Source organism: Lissotriton vulgaris, unplaced genomic scaffold (assembly GCF_964263255.1).
Source record: "Lissotriton vulgaris unplaced genomic scaffold, aLisVul1.2 SCAFFOLD_639, whole genome shotgun sequence".
Classification (NCBI taxonomy): Eukaryota; Metazoa; Chordata; class Amphibia; order Caudata; family Salamandridae; genus Lissotriton; species Lissotriton vulgaris.
This window is the reverse complement of record NW_028251195.1, coordinates 388,215-404,247: the sequence shown is the minus strand read 5'-3', so window position 1 is coordinate 404,247 and position 16,033 is coordinate 388,215. Positions and strand designations below refer to the sequence as shown.

Here is a 16,033-nt window from a genome sequence, read left to right as displayed (position 1 = left end):
CTGAACTCTGGAGGGGCCCCAGTCAGGAAGCACTACAGGGAATGTTTACTAATGATGAGTTTGAACTTTTGCACCTGCTGAGTGCTTTCAGTTTTGCAAAACTCGTTTTTCTGCAGAACAGCAACTGTAATGCCCCAAACAAACATAGGCAACTGAACTCTGGAGGGGCCCCTCAGGAATTACTACAGGGAATGGTTACTAATGATGAGTGAACTTTCGCACCTGCTGAGTGCTTTCAGTTTTGCAAAACTCGTTTTTCTGCAGAACAGCAACTGTAATGCCCCAAACAAACTTACTTGTGAAAGTTGATTTCTAATCCAAAAGTGGTCCAAGGAAAGTCAAAAGGTCTCAAATCCAAAAAAGTGCAGGCAAATGTCAACTTGAGGAGTTATTCTGATAAAAATCATCATTTTCAGAAGGTCTATGCTGCTTGCTAGTGGATTTCTTGTGCAGAATTGCAAATTTTGTAATTTCGCGAGTGCGAGATTGTTGCTGCCCGCCGCACCTACATGTTCACAATTGCGAACTCTTGCGATGCGTTGCCAAACTCCCGCGGGATTCCGCAGCAAGATCCAGCAAGATCCAAAATGGCACAGCAAAATATCGTGAAAAATAACTCAGCAAACGCTGAATGACGGTAAGTGAACGCTGCATGCCGCAATATTGTATCACCAAGAAAAAAAATCCGCTGCGTGTGAATTTGCGGATTTTCGGTAAATTTGCGAGAGTTCGCGGATTGCGAATTTACCGAAAATCCACAAAATCCGCGAGCGGAATGGATTTTCCGCCCATGCTTACTGCCAAGCCATGTCTTCCCTGGACCAGAAACAAGCGGTACAAAAGGGGGTGGTGATGGACGGAGCATCTGAATCAATCAAACACTCACACCCAGTCAAAAGATCTGGGTTTAATGCATCACCGTTCTTTAGCCATCACCAACCCCTTTTGTACCGCTTTTGTCCGCCATAATTGTGACAGGGTATGCTCAGACATGAGTCCCTTGCTCACTTTGCCACTGGATTCAAGTAAGCCGGGCTGAAGACGGCTGGAATGCCAGAAACCGGTCCTCGGAAGCTTGTTTCCGGTCCGGGGAAGACATGGCTTGGCAGTTCGGGCTGGACTGTTCCCATAAGGCACAGGGTCAGACTGATTTGCATATAGCCATGTCTGAACTGGGGTGGCAGAGTGGGCTAAAGAACGGTGATGGATTAAACGCAGATCTTTTGACTGGGTGTGAGTGTTTGATTGATTCAGATGCTCCGTCCATCACAACCCCCTTTTGTACCTCTTTACGTCAAAGCTGGCATTCCTAAAACACCTTCAAGATATAAAGATACCTTCACTTGCAATGGCAAAGCCCAGTGTGGTTCTGTGCAGTTCAACTACCTACTTGCACGACGCAGCTCGCTACAGCAAATGCCGAAGGAAGCCAAATCTCCAGCTGACGCACTGATCGGAAGCTGACATCCTCTGCCGAGAATCCAGCTCCAGTGTTTCTGACTCCCCATGCGCGGTGTTGGGAAATCGAGTCCATGAAAGAGATACCAACCCCTCCCCTTCTAAGGTATGGAGCTGATTAGAATGTAGAGAAACCTTTGGCAGTTCTTGGCAAACCTTAACCTATGCTAAAAACCATACTTACTTCTTCCCTCGTACTAGACCTAGGTTAGGTACATTGGGGCAGGTGTATTTTAGAAGCACCAGTTGAGTATTTTAGCCTGTGTTATTTATGTATGTATTTTTATATGGCTTAGAAACCATACAATGCTCTTACAGTGCTATTTTAAAATACTGTTCACGCTGTACGCATTATACTTTTTATTCTAACGATTGTAGCAGTTCACCTCTCTTGCATGAAAAAGAAGACTGTTCAATACACCTTTTTATTTAAATGCCCATCTCTCTATTTTCTCTACAACTCTGTAGAAACAAAGCATGCATGATTGACTGAGTAAAATAGTTATCTATTGTTATCACAACTCTGAAGATATTTGTTCCAGTCCTAGGCAAACAAAGTTGTAATGTTTATGCGGTTGTCAGAAACTAATCCCTTCTTGTTTATTCGTGAAAGTTTCTAGTGACCTCTGAGCTAGCTGGCACACACAATTAAGTTTACTATACTCTATAGAGACATACTGACCTCAGTCCTATGTCCAATCTATAGTGTATATTATTCCAATGTGCAGAGCCTATTGGGAATATAGAACTATACTACAAAGTCATGCAAAGAAACTATCACACACCCATGTACTTGCTTATACAGTCATACACACATCACCACACTAACAAATACTTACCCTCTTAAACAACCACTCATAGAAACACACACTCGTCCATACAGATACTATTGCAATCACTCACTCTCACATATAGTCATTTATATACTCCAACACTCACATATACTGCTTTGAAACAAACGTAGTTTCTCACACATGCATCACAGAGACATCCATTCACTCACCAACACACCCATACACACACTACCCCACCCATACAGCTGTTTCCATATGCACTCTTAAACCTATACACTCAGTGAAACAACCACTCACATATCTATGCGCAGAATCACCCCCACCTACTCACAAAGACACTCAGGCACCCATACAAATACTCATACAACCAATAGATAACACATATAGACACTCATGCAGCTACTCGTAATACAGCTGCTTACACACCAACTAACCGACTAATAAAGACATTCTCACAGTTTAGTCTCTAACCCATGCATTCAGTAAGACACATTTAATCACTCACTTATACAGTCAGTCATACACCTACTAAATCATCCATTCAGACACTCATACACCCACTCATACTTCAGTACACCATGGCATATATTTACAGAAACACACATTCATGGTATGATGTCATCAGTGATGTCATTGGAGATGTCATCAGTGATGTCATCAATGATGTCACTGAGAAGGTCATGAGTGTAATATGTGACGTCATCAGCAGTGCATTGCAGGGGTGCGAGTTATAGTTAGGTCTACTAACAAATTTCAATGGTTTTGTACAAGTGAAATCTCCAACTAACTATAACGTCCCTGAAACCTATGTTTTTTTCAGTGAATTTCTAAGGTTTTTTAAATGCTAATTTCTAAATATAACGTCCTCTTTGTACTCGCCATGTTGTCCCCTGCCATCCTAATGTGGTGGGAGAAAATGGGAGCCAGATGGCAGAGGGACGGCCACCGCCTGGCCGGCGGTGTCAGTCCCTCCGCCATCCTATTGAAGCCCCCATGTTTCCATAGGAAGAGTGTTTTTTGATTTGCCAATAACTTTGACATTGTTTGACAAATCTTTGTGAAATTTTCTAAACTATCAATGCAGTCATTTCAGCATCCCCAGGGACCGCAACATCCCTGGGGCTGATTCACTGAAATGTGGGGGGCCATGTAGCCACCGCTGCCCTGGGGACCATCATCTCCCTGGAACTGTATTCCCGGGACCAATTCTCTGATGTTGGTGGAGCTACTTGGCCCCCACAACCCTGGGGACCTCCACCTCCATGGGCTACATTTAAAAATAATAGAAGGGGGCTCCAGCCTCCCCATGCACCTAATGGACCGCCACCTCCGGCAACTGTACACTAAATTATATACGGTGCAGCGTGGCCACCACAGTCAGGGGGCCACCATCTCTCCAGGACTTACTTTTTGTTAGAGGGGGGCTCATAGCTCCCAACGTGGAGCTGCAAATGGTCCTGGGGACTACCACCCCACGGCTGGCTCCAGCAATGTCCCGGGTGCCCGCCCGTCACATTGTAGTAAAACTCTGGTCCGCTTTTATGGAAGCAGAGCATTCAAAATGCTCTTGCTTTCATCAAGTGAAGAATTGCTTTTGGACAGAGGGAGTAGCATGTTTTCAGCTCCCTTTGTCCAAAAGCAATGCCAGCTCCCGCAGGAGGCAGGGAGCTGGCAGGGGCCGCGGGAGCCTTGAGGCTTCCCCTGCTATCCCCAACATGGTGGCCATGCCCTGGGAGTTGGGGTCCCAGGGGCTATATTTGCCTGGGGAGGGCATCTGTGATGGCCCCCCTCCAGCCCCGGGGAGTGGGGCCAAACTGGACCCCTCCCCTATTTAAACAATTTTTTTTTTAAAGGGCCTGGCCCCACAGGATGGGGTCCCAGAGGTCAAAATTGGCCTTAGGAGGGGGGCCGCATGACCCCCTCCCATTTAAAAAAAAAGTAAAACAAAAGGGCAGGCCCCACGTGACCGAGTCCCCTGGGCCAAAATTGGCCCAGGTAAGAGGGCCAAGCGGCCCTTCTTCCTTTATGTTAAAACAATTCTAAAAAAGGGAAAAGCCCGGGACCAGGAGAATGTGGTCCCCGGGGCTGTAATTGGCCTGGGGGATGGCATCTCTGGGGCCAAAATCGCCCAATGGAAGGGAAGTTACGCAGCCCCCTTCCTTAAAAAAAAACACCACCACTCTGCAAATGCACCTCCTAGTGCAATGGTGGTTGGGGAATGTAATCCCCTTTAATGTTGAGGGTCTTTGGTGAACAGCAATCCCTCTTTTACCTCCAGCATGCCCCAGAAAGCGGGATTGCTGAGAGGACTTGAAGGCCACGACCCCTTTCTCCACCACTCTGCAAAAGCACCTCCTGGCATGCTTCTGGTTGGGGAATGAATTCTACTTTACTCCTGAGGGCCTCAAGGACTAAAGTGGCCTACTTTCCCAACCAATAGTGTCTGGAGGCATGTTTGCAGAGAGGTAGAGGAAGTGGGCGGATCCCCTGACAACCTCTCAGTAATCCACTGTGTGGGTGTGACTGGGGATGGCAGGAGGGATAGATGGCCCTCAAGGACCCTCAAGAGCGAAGGGGACTTCATCCTCCAACTAGTAGTGAGCCAGGAGGTATGTTTGAAGAGTGGTGGAGAAAGGGGCCATGGCCACTGAGCATCTCTCAGCCAGCCCACTGTGTGGGACTTACTGGAGTTAACAGGAGAGGTAGCTGGCCTCCAAGGATCCTCTGGAGCCAGGGGGACTTCATCCATTGACTAGTATTGCGCCAGGAGCCAGGTTTGCACAGTGGTGGAGAAAGGGTGTGGTGTCCAAGACCCTCTCAGCACTCCTGCTGTGTGGGACTTACTGGAGGTAACAGGAGGGGTAGTTGGCCCCCAAGGTCGTCCTTGAGGGCCAAATACCCCTCCTGTTACCTCCCGTAACTCCCACATACCGGGAATGCTAAGTAGTCTTTTGAAGCCACACCTAGTTTCTTTACCAATCTGTAAACAAGGCTCCACTCATGGTGTACTACTGGTTGGGAGATGAAGTCCACTTCACTCCTGAGGGACCTTAAGGGCCAAGAAACCCTCCTGCTACCTCCTGTATGTCCTTCATAGCAGGATTCCTCTGAGCTGGTCTAAGGCCCAGCCCATTTTTCCACCACTCTACAAAGACAATTAGTGGGTAAAAAACAATAGAAATTCACTGAAAAAAATAAAGGTTACAGGGATGTTTTAGTTAGGAATTAGCTGTTAAGAACCGCTAGAAATGTACTGGAAAAAAAGGTTATAGGGAGTGTAAGAGAGTAGGATCTGCTTACTATGGTTACCCCCACTTTTTGCTGGTGTTTCACTGTTTCTCAAATTTAGTCTGGCTGGGGCCCTGCTAGCCAGGACACTAGCCTAGCTGCTTCTTCTTATTTAAATTGAATGCATGTACTTTAGGTCCATTCCAGATTGGTTACTGTGTTACACTTGTGATTCCCTAGTATATGGTACCTTAGGTACTAAGGGCAAAAGTTTCCCAGAGGCATACCAGGGGCTGAAGCATGTATTATGCCACCCCTGGGAAGTCTAACAAAATGGCATCACAGGTCTGCTACTGCAGCTTGGGTAAGGTGGTGCATGCACCCCTTACTAAGATATAGGTTACCTATATGTACCTTTAATCACTGACACACATAAACCTATAAGTCACTCCTATGGCAGGCCTTATCAATCCTGAAGGTAGAGTGCTTGGTTTTGTGTGAGCGGGTGCCCATGCATGAGCAGGACCCCTCTGCAGTGTTCGGAATCTATCCTCTGATGCTGTTCTGTGAAGAAGCCAGACCATATACTCTTAAGTGCATTATTACCTTGTGGTAAATTCTAACTTTGGAATGGCTGCATGGAAACAGGTTGTGTATGGTGTCAAACACTTTGGAATCCTACCCCCCCCCCGCCAGTCCAGGCGGCGGGGGTTGAATTCCACCCTTCTAGAGGGAGAAGACATGTACACACTTACCTAACCGGTAACAGTTTAAAAGAGCCCCAGCATCACAAAATGGATGCTGCAGCCACAGACACCAGTCTGACCTCCTGCTGCTGGATGAAACTCCGGCAGGGAGGCCTGGACAATAGGTTTCCTGTCACAGGAAGGTATAACCACCTCCCAGACAGGCTTTAGTGTATTGGGGCTGGGTGGGTGCATTCATAGAATGCTTTTCAGACAGTGTTGGGGGCACATTTGGTGTCCCTGTGCATACCCCAGTTCAAACCGGTTGCAGGCGTGCCCAGCCCCTGCTCTGGTGCGACAATGGACAAAGGGAAAGTGGTGTAACCACCCCCTCCCTGGGTCCTCCCATAGGTGGGACCCTAGAGTAAGTCCAACCCCTAAACTTAATATAAGTATGGGAACCCTGTCCTTAGGAATTTAGATTGCACATGGGCGAAACTCTGCAACATATATCCTGGAACTTCAACATTCTGTTTCGACTAGAAGACGGAAGAATCTCCCCTGAGGCGAAGGAGTGACTCCCCTGTTCAAACAGGCACCAATGAAGCAATTGCCTGTCTGCATCATTGCCGCTCCCGCCAGATCCCGAAGTGCCTGCAGCCCAGGAAGAGGATTTCCAGACTTCCCTAAGGCCAACATGAGTCCCCAGCAAAGCTGAGACCCGAAGCCCAAACGAGTGACCAGAACTCCTGATACCATGCACATTTGCTAAGTGCATTGACTTCCTGAGCTTTTCTAAAGTTGTGCTTTGGGTTAATTGTAGCCCAAGCCCTGAGCATCATCTCCACCGAAGATTGTGTGTCTACACTCCACAAGTGTTCCATGGTCCTGCTTCTTGCATTTCCACTCGTGGCTCCTTCGCGATCGGTAGTCCATTGACTTGTGGGTCCCCTGAAAGGTAACTCTTCTATTTTTTGCGCTTTCCTGATTGATCCAGACATGCCCTGACTCGCCTCCAAAGGATGAGTCCCTCAGACCTTGCAGGTCTGCACCAAAGCCAATCTTTGCTTTCTACGTGGGTTGCTGTTGCTAAGGCTTGTTGGGTCCAATCCGGATACCGACACTGCAGCACTCGATATCCTTTATGGGACAGCTCAAATCCAGCACCTGTTTGTCATCAACACCTCCTGGTCCTTGTGGATGGAGAGTCAAGCTTCACCTTCTTCACCTGAAATCACCCAACATCGGTGGGCATCTGCTCATTGCCTTCCTGGTCACTGGCTAGTGACCCAGACTCTGTCCCCTCTACTGTCAGGTTCTTCACTACTCCGATCCTGGCTTGGATCCACCCGGACACTTTTGACTTTGTCTCTAGCAGCACTTTGCAGCAGCTCGCCTTGAAAAACAATGACTAAACCCGACAGGAAAAGACACCTATGCACCCAGCTTCCCTGGGTGAGATAACTCGAGTACTCCAGTGCACCCGTGGGTGTTGACTCTAGAGCTTCCTAGTTGTAAAGGGGTTTGCTCCAAGTCCTCTTCCAAGTGTCCTTAACCTGTAATTTTCCAACCACGACTTTCCCCATAGAAGTTAATGGTGATTCGGGGCTGTGTTTACCAGCAAACACAACCCTTATAAGGGATCACAGCTCCAATATTTATACCGGGTTGGTCTTTGTTCTGCCCTGGCACAGCGCTTGGGGATCAGGTCCCAACTGGATCTGTGGGGTTTGGGAGCATTTTTTACAGTGCTCACAGCCTCCTTTGTCAGGTTGGTGGGTGAACAGTTGTTTTATATAAATTACATCATTTTATATGTTACCCATACATGAATAAAGAGCTGTCAACAAAAGTGAAGTGTCAAGGTGAACAGTGATCAAGTGACATAACGTGCTCATGATACAATTGGGTGCGTATTATGTACCATGTGATTAAGATCTGTACAAGGGAAGGGGCGGCCAGTCTGGGAGCAATGGCTCTGTTGCTATTCCAAGTTTAATTTCTCCTGCAGAGCCTTGAACTGGACCAGAAGGTAGTGTCTCAGTTCAAGGTTCTGCACGACCAGGTGTAGACCATCTTACCACGTCTACCACAGAGAGCACACACACTTTACACTGGACAGCAGTGCTAAAGTGCCCAGAGTTCTAAAACTACCAACACCAGGTCAGAAAAAAGACTAGGAGAAAGGCAAAAAGTTCAAGGATAACCCTGCAAAAAGTCCAACAGCAACCTCACTTATATCTGGTTTCACAGCTTAAGCATGGGTGCACACTTAACAACCTCTTTACTTGTAGGGACTAAACTCCACTACATGTAAAGTCAAATGTATGGTTGTGGAAGGAAATGGAGTAATACCTGAAACTGGAAGGTGGTTTGACCAACCCATTACCAACATCCTTCACTAAAATTGCAGCATTTGAAGGAGGCGAATGGTTGTTCACGGCAGTGTCACCAACTGGATAGAAACCTAGAATGTAGTAAAACAGGAGGGACATGGTTATCAGAATCACAAATTGCTAGACTGATTTTAAGCTCAGAACAAAGTATTGTAAAACTCATGGGCCTATTAGCATTATGCTTGTAAAAAGAGGAATAGCCTAGATTCAAGAGCTTTTGAAGACCATTCTCTGAGTCATGAAGAGTTATCACAGTGAAATTACTTACACTCTGATCTTCGTTGTTCAAAAGACTTCAGATCTTCAGAACAAATATGGGGATGCTACTCTTTAGGAAATGTTATGCATGTAATCAGCCAAAGGACCTATTTTGTATTTGTCTGCACATTCTGATTACTTATATTCCACATTTTATTCGTTTCCATGCACTGTCTCCTGACCTTCCTGCTCCACATTAGGTATGACATGGATATTGGCAGCAGCACTAGAGCAATACAAATCACTGGATATGCATATAACTAAATGGCACATTCTTAAAACCTGTCATTTTCCACAGTTTTATATAAAAGAAACTTTTATCCTTCACCCACCCTGTAAATCTAAAAATCGACCAACATTATTTGGAGATTCATTCTCAGAAGCTGGAGCATGGTGGAGAGGAGGACTGTGACGAGAGGACACTTGTAATAAAGCAGGCTCAAACTAAAACCAAGAGGATTGTGGATTCTACGACATATTAAGCATTTATTTGGCCTATGATATTATTTTACATGGGTAACCGAGTCACCAGCCTCTTGTGTATTACATAGTCTATCTATTTTCATCGGAACAAATTAATTTGTAGAAGTGATTCTTCCGGCAGCAGGTGTCTAGATTGGAGGTGTGTATTTTTAACATTTAAAAATAAATGCTCAAAAAAACAGAAATGTTAGCACCATTCCAGATAAAACAGATTGACATTAAATGAAAGATCACCCCAACTTTACAGTTTAAACAAACAAATAGCACATCAGAGCTTTGCAGAAATAAATGTGCTCCAACAAGTTAAATAAAGAGTTCTCAGCCACCATTATTTGTCATTAAGCAACAAAACGTGCTGAGAACCCACACGTTATCCACCACAGAGGAGCTTATCTCTTTGTAATTCCCCGCTTGCCGAAATAATTTTCCTATAGGAGGGTTAACCTACTGAATCTACCTCATCTGCAGAATCTATCTCCCAATATCTCTCTCTAATTCACTCTCCTTTTGTTTCGCCCCTGATCTTTCTGCACTGGAATCTGATATAACACAGGCGGAACTCTTGCGAGCTTTGCAGTCTTTGAAACACGGGAAGGCGCCGGGACCTGATGGGTTCACTGTTGAATTCTTTTCTCACTTTTCACAACTGCTTGTCCCCAAATTGCATTCCTTAATCTCTTCTTTTCTTGAGTCTAAATCTGCTTCAGGTACTTTTGCAGATGCTCTCATTTGCATTCTCCCTAAACCAGGTACAGACCCGTAGTATTGTAAAAATTATCGGCCAATTTCATTGGTGATTATTGATTATAAGATTTTCTCGAAAGCACTGGCTTTGCGGTTGGAATCTCACTTGCCCGATCTTCTGGGAAAAGAACAATCTGGCTTCGTCAAGGGTAGGTATCTTGCAGATAATACCAGATTATTTTCCGACATCATTTCTAAATCTTCTCGTTCATCTCAGTCTCTCGCAGCCATTGCTCTTGATGCTGAGAAAGCTTTTGATAGAGTTGAATGGAATTACCTTTTTCACACCTTGCAGTGGTTCGGTTTCGGTCCAAAAATATCTACATTGATCTCACTCTTATATTCTAGCCCTAGGGCGGCAATTTCGGCGAATGATTGTCTCTCTTCTTGTTTTTCTCTTAAGAGAGGAGTTCGTCAGGGCTGCCCTCTTTCCCCTTTTTTGTTCGATCTCGCCCTAGAACCTTTCCTATTAAAAATTCGCCAACATTCTGATATTCATGGTTTCACTTTCCAAAAGTCTCATATTAAGATGGCAACGTATGCGGATGATGTCCTTTTATTTCTCTCACAACCTAGCTCTTCCCTTCCCGCGTTCCTGACCGAGGTAGATTCTTTTTCTTTTGTCTCCGGATATAAATTAAATAGGGACAAATGTGAAATATTGCCCTTAACGAAATTTACTCTTAAAAATGACTTTACTGCTTCGGGCTTCACTTGGAATTCTTCTTCCATTAAATATTTGGGGCTTAATTTTACGGCATCTCTTAAAGGCACAGTTGTTCGCTGTTTAGAGGATTGTATTCAAAAGATTCTCACCCTTACTTCTAAATGGCATCCTCTTTATTTATCCTGGTGGGGGAGGCTAGATACGATTAAGATGATGCTATCCCCTATTATACTTTTTACCGTTTCCAACATCCCTTTGTCCATTCCTTCCAAATATTTTAAGAAAATTAATTCTATCCTTTCAGTCTTCTTGTGGGGGCACAAAAAATCTCGTATGTCCTTGAACAAACTATCTCGACCCAAATCAGAGGGGGGGGTGAATTTTCCCAACTTCTCTTTGTACCATAAATCTTTTTTGTTACACCTCATCTCCAGGTGGCTTTTGGGTATTAATGCTTCCTCTCCTCTTTGGTTAGATCTAGAGGAATCTTTCATCTCTCCCTTTCTTTTTCAAGAGTATCTTATGTTCTCTCGCGAACCACAAGGTGTAGTTACTCCTATTATCAAACATACCTCTAAACTTCTTCCTACTCTCCCTATCACTTCCTTTTTCGATCAACCCATTTGGCATAATGGTTCTATCTTGATAAATAAGAAGCCCATTTTTTGGAAGGCATGGAGATAACGTGGTCTTATATGGGTTCACCAATTATATAACCCTGGTCGGCCCCTTTCCTTCTCTTCGGCTACTTCTTTGTTTAATTTTCCTTCTTCCTTCCGAACCAAATATTCCTTGTTAATTTCTGCTTTTCAAGAGGCTCAAAATACCTATCTCACTTCTCCTTCTCCTGTTTATCCAATACCCTCCAGTATGCCTTCTTTGCACTCTTTACTCCTCAAACGTGCTAAGGCTTCCAAAATGTATGCTGCTCTTTTATCCTCCCCCTCACCTAGGCTTAAAACACAAACGGAGGAGACTTGGGAAAGAGAGTTACAAGTTTCTTGGACTACTGCTCTCTGGGATAAAATTTGGCTTAAACTACGCAAATCTTCTAGAGCCGCCAGCGCAACTCAGACGTTATTTTTTATTTATAATCGCCTATTATTTTCCCCTCTCACTCTAAGCAAGCAATTTCTAGCTGTCACGGACTCATGCTGGTCGTGTACTAAGCCCGGAGCAGATCTTTTTCACATGCTTTTTGATTGCTCCTTAGTGCGCACCTTTTGGACGCAAGTATGGTCCCAGATTAACAACATTTTTCTCTCCACACACCCCTTTTCCGTCTCGCACATTTTCCTGGGGAGTGTCTTTCCTATTTGGAAACACTGCAATATGGGTACCAGAATTATAGATCTATTGTTAGCAGTTGCTTTTCAACAAATTACAAAAAATTGGAAAGACTTTACCAAAATTTCTTATCAGGCCTGGTGGTATGCAGTCTGCTATAATCACAGATTAGATACGACTTTTGTTTATCCATTGTCCATGGCGACAAATCGAAAAATGTTATGGGCACCTGTTACCACCTTGTTTGATGATAGTGCCAGACATTCTTTGCCTATTTCTCCTTTGCAACAAGAAGTTTCTAAGCCTCCGTGAGGATGCCTTGATGTTACATATTGTTTAAATTTAATACATGTTGTTACTTTATATTTGCATTTCTGAATTACATTTGTTTTCATTGTGACTGTTATGTATAGTATATACCTTCTCAGCTGTATTTTGGTATAGTTATTAGTTGTGCTTATAGCATATTGCATTTTTCTTTTTCTTTCCTTCTCTCTTTTCTTTTCTCTCTTCTCTATACCTTCATTCTTTTTTCTTTTGCGATGCTTTATACTTATTTCTTTTCTTTAAGAATATTTGAATTCATTTTTATGTAACATGTTTTTATGATGTGTTATGCTTACCTTATCTGAACTTCTTTTAATAAAATGTTGTTCTTGAAACTTAAAAAAAAAGGAGTGTTAACCTACTGTACTATCTTAATGGTTATGTTTGATGGCCAAGTTTCTCATTTTATAATATAACTCAGAGGGTGAGAGGCACAATGTGTTGGAAGTACATGGATGCTTCCCACACATTGTTTGTGGCAAGAAAAAGGAGGATTCAATTTTAGGGTTGAAACATGTTGACTTATATACAGGGTTTAGGATCATTGTTTCCATTGACATCCCCTTCAAATATAATTGTAATCAGACCAGCAAAACCATTAAGATGGATGCCTAGGTGTTCCAAGGTATTTTTATTTTAAGACCCCAGCAAGATAATATCATAAATGTTTCCTGGAAAATGATCAATCCCATCCTGGATTTTAGAGACCAGGATGAGACCAGATGATTACGCATATCACAAACAATATTAAGACCAACTTTTTATGGTTAAGCTTCACTGTATTAATAAATAAAATGTATAGAATACCTTGTGATGCAGAGAGTTTAAGACTGGAGGATGTATCCCAGTGGTGGCCCCTCGAGGGAGTGCTGAGGGGCGGTGGGCGGGGTGGGGGAAGGGCAGGGTGTGATGTAGTAAACTCCGGCATACGGCTGAACAGAGTTAAGTAAATAAAGAAAGAAAGAAAACAAAATAAAATTGTGCGCCCTTCATGGCCATTTGGTGTTGCAGTGCATGCGATGTAATTTGTGTTCTGTATTAATTTATTCACTTAACTCTATTCGGCAGATAATGATACCTCTGCATGCGAGAACCAATGTGAACATACCATGAACAGGGCCGGACTGGGAACCAAAACCAGCCCTGGCAAAGTGCTCGGCCGGCCACCGCCAACCCCCAGGGGGGGTTGGGGGTGCGACCGCGCTCTTTGCCAGGGCCGTTTTTCGGCCGAATTTGTTACAGGGCCATTTGTGCAGCAAACACAGCAAAAACTTCCCTGTCACAAAAACAGCCCCCAGGGGCCCAAAACGGGCCCCCACCCTTGCGGCGCACTGGGTGATTGCCCGGTGCCCGCAATGGCCAGTCCAGGCCTGAACATGAAGACAGTAACCCCATGACAGGGGTTCTCTTGGATGCAAGGAACAGCTTACAGAAAGTTCTTAAGAGAACTTAGGTAGTCCTCATTGGAGTAGGGGACTGCTTAAAGGCAGTTCTTACGACAACTGAGTTAGTCCTCCTTTAGAGGTGACCACACAATAGAGTTTGTCATTGACGGAATACAAGCATTATAAAGAGCACCAGCAGAGTATCTAAGAAGTTAATGCTAAGCATCTCCTAAGGCTGTCTTTGTCCAGTTATAAGGTTCTGTCTTATCATGAGATATATGCAAGGCAAACTCCAACTTGGAGACATTAACTTCAGATTGAAGTCTTGTAAGTGCAGTGAATGTAAGAACAAAATTAGGATTTGATTGATATGTTGGCAGCAATCACAATGGGTTGCAAAGGCGACAGGGTTTTCTTACTGCCAACAAAATGGCCCGACCTCTAAATTTAGAAGTAGGCAGGCCATAGTTTGGCAATGGTAAAGACGGTAAAGACGAGGTAAGGTGGTATTTTTTTTTATATTTTCAAAAACATAAACCCACTTTGGGGTTTTGTTTTGGGAATTACAACCACCTTTGGAATGTTTGCCATATGACTCCATCTTATTTGACGGAGCCATACTGCAAAGTGCTTTCACAGGAACCACCTTGACTGCAGATTCTGTGAATGCTTGAAATGTTCGTCGGGCTGATGGACATTTAATAATTTGGTGGTGGAATAACAGTGTAAATAACTCCGACACCCTGAAGAAGTACTGCAGACCGCCAAAGTATAAATCAGGCCCTAAATGTTCAATCACGTCTAAATCAACCTGAGAAGAAACACACTGGAAAACCTTTTATCAGTGCTCTGAATGTCGGAAAAGCATCAGTGTTAAACCCATTCTTACTCAACATAACAGATACCACTCTCTTGGGAGAAACCCTACCAGTGCTCTTAATGCCAGGAATGCTTACATTTTTTTTATTAATTTTGGCTCTGCATGTGAAGACCCTCACAGAGCAGAAACTTTATAGAAGAACTGTATGTGAGAAAACCATCAACACGAAAGCTAGTGTCACTCAACATGTAAGGTCATAATTGAGGAACAGAAAACTGGAGGAAAACTCAATTGGTGCTCTGAGTGACGGAATTTAGTCAGAAATGTAGGTTCATTTGAATTATGAGAACCCATATTGGGGAAAATCTGATCAGTCCCCTGAATGCCTGAACAAAGGAAATAAATATCTCTCAATGAGAGGGTCCACCCTGGAGAAACACTTTATCAATGTTCTGGATGCCAGAAAAATGTCATCCACAAAAGAAAGATTATTGAACTTAGGAGAAATAACATTCGGTATAAGCCTAAAAGGTTTCTGAATATCAGAAAGGCTTTGTTGTAAACTGGCCTGACTTGCTATAAGAGAACACAAACTGTGCAAAAATAGTATGTCTGCTTTGAATGATAAAACAGCCTCAATCACAAATTTATTCTGACTCTGTATTAGAGGACCCACACTAGGTAGAAACATAACTGGCGCACTGAATGCTTAAAAAGCTTCAGTTAAAGAGCTAGTCCTACTGCACGGTGTACAGACATGTTCCCCTTCCCTGAGTGCCCAAGTGAATGGCATTCTGTTTTTTTATTCTGTCCATAGCCTCACGCTAATCTAGTGTGTGTGCGAAGACCCAGGCCTGTCCCTTGGCATGAGTGAGGTCATGACATGAGGGGTATACTAAGCTTGCCCTCATTTGACTGGTAGTGGAAAACAGTCCATAACATGGAGTTAACATGTAGAGTGGTGGTGAAGGCAAACCTTCTTTCTAGAATCAGTACTTGTGGCTGTGAACAGACCTTTTTATCTGTGTCATTGGAAAGAAGGCCACCTCGGCGTCTCTTAAAAAGTTCTTCTTCTATGCTCTAATTCAGATCCTTGCACTAACATCCCAAGTGTGTGCTATGTGTGTGGACTATGTAGTACACACAATGTGTGTATTGGTAGGACAGAGGGATGGAGGCCTGTGGATTTCATTTTGCATGCTCCAAACCTCTTCATGTGTACACAATGAAAGCAAGGTTGTTTTCTCAGACAGTGGAGTGCGATGCTGACATTCCTGAATCTAGAGGTAGGAGACCTTGATACTGAAGTGGAACAAGAGGAGACAGCACTTCTTTAGAAATCTGATGATGTTCTTTTGCAGCTAGGGACTGCTGGTTACTTTTTCTGTAGCAGTGCTATTTAGGTAGATGTTGGGGAAGAAGGGTGGGAATGCAATTTCTGTTGTTCAGAATGAGATGAAACCTTTAAGTGATGCAACTCTTTTATTTTGTTCCTGATCA

General features: G+C 44.0%; 1 protein-coding gene across 1 annotated transcript in view; it reads right to left on the bottom strand.

The window, feature by feature from the left end:
- LOC147662978 (uncharacterized) overlaps positions 1 to 16,033 on the bottom strand; it is a 361,233-nt gene that overhangs the window by 196,365 nt on the left and 148,835 nt on the right. Inside the window, exon 4 of the mRNA XM_086950737.1 lies at positions 8,522 to 8,633. Coding sequence (XP_086806863.1) covers positions 8,522 to 8,633 — 112 coding nt within the window. The remainder of the gene's footprint in view (positions 1 to 8,521; positions 8,634 to 16,033) is intronic.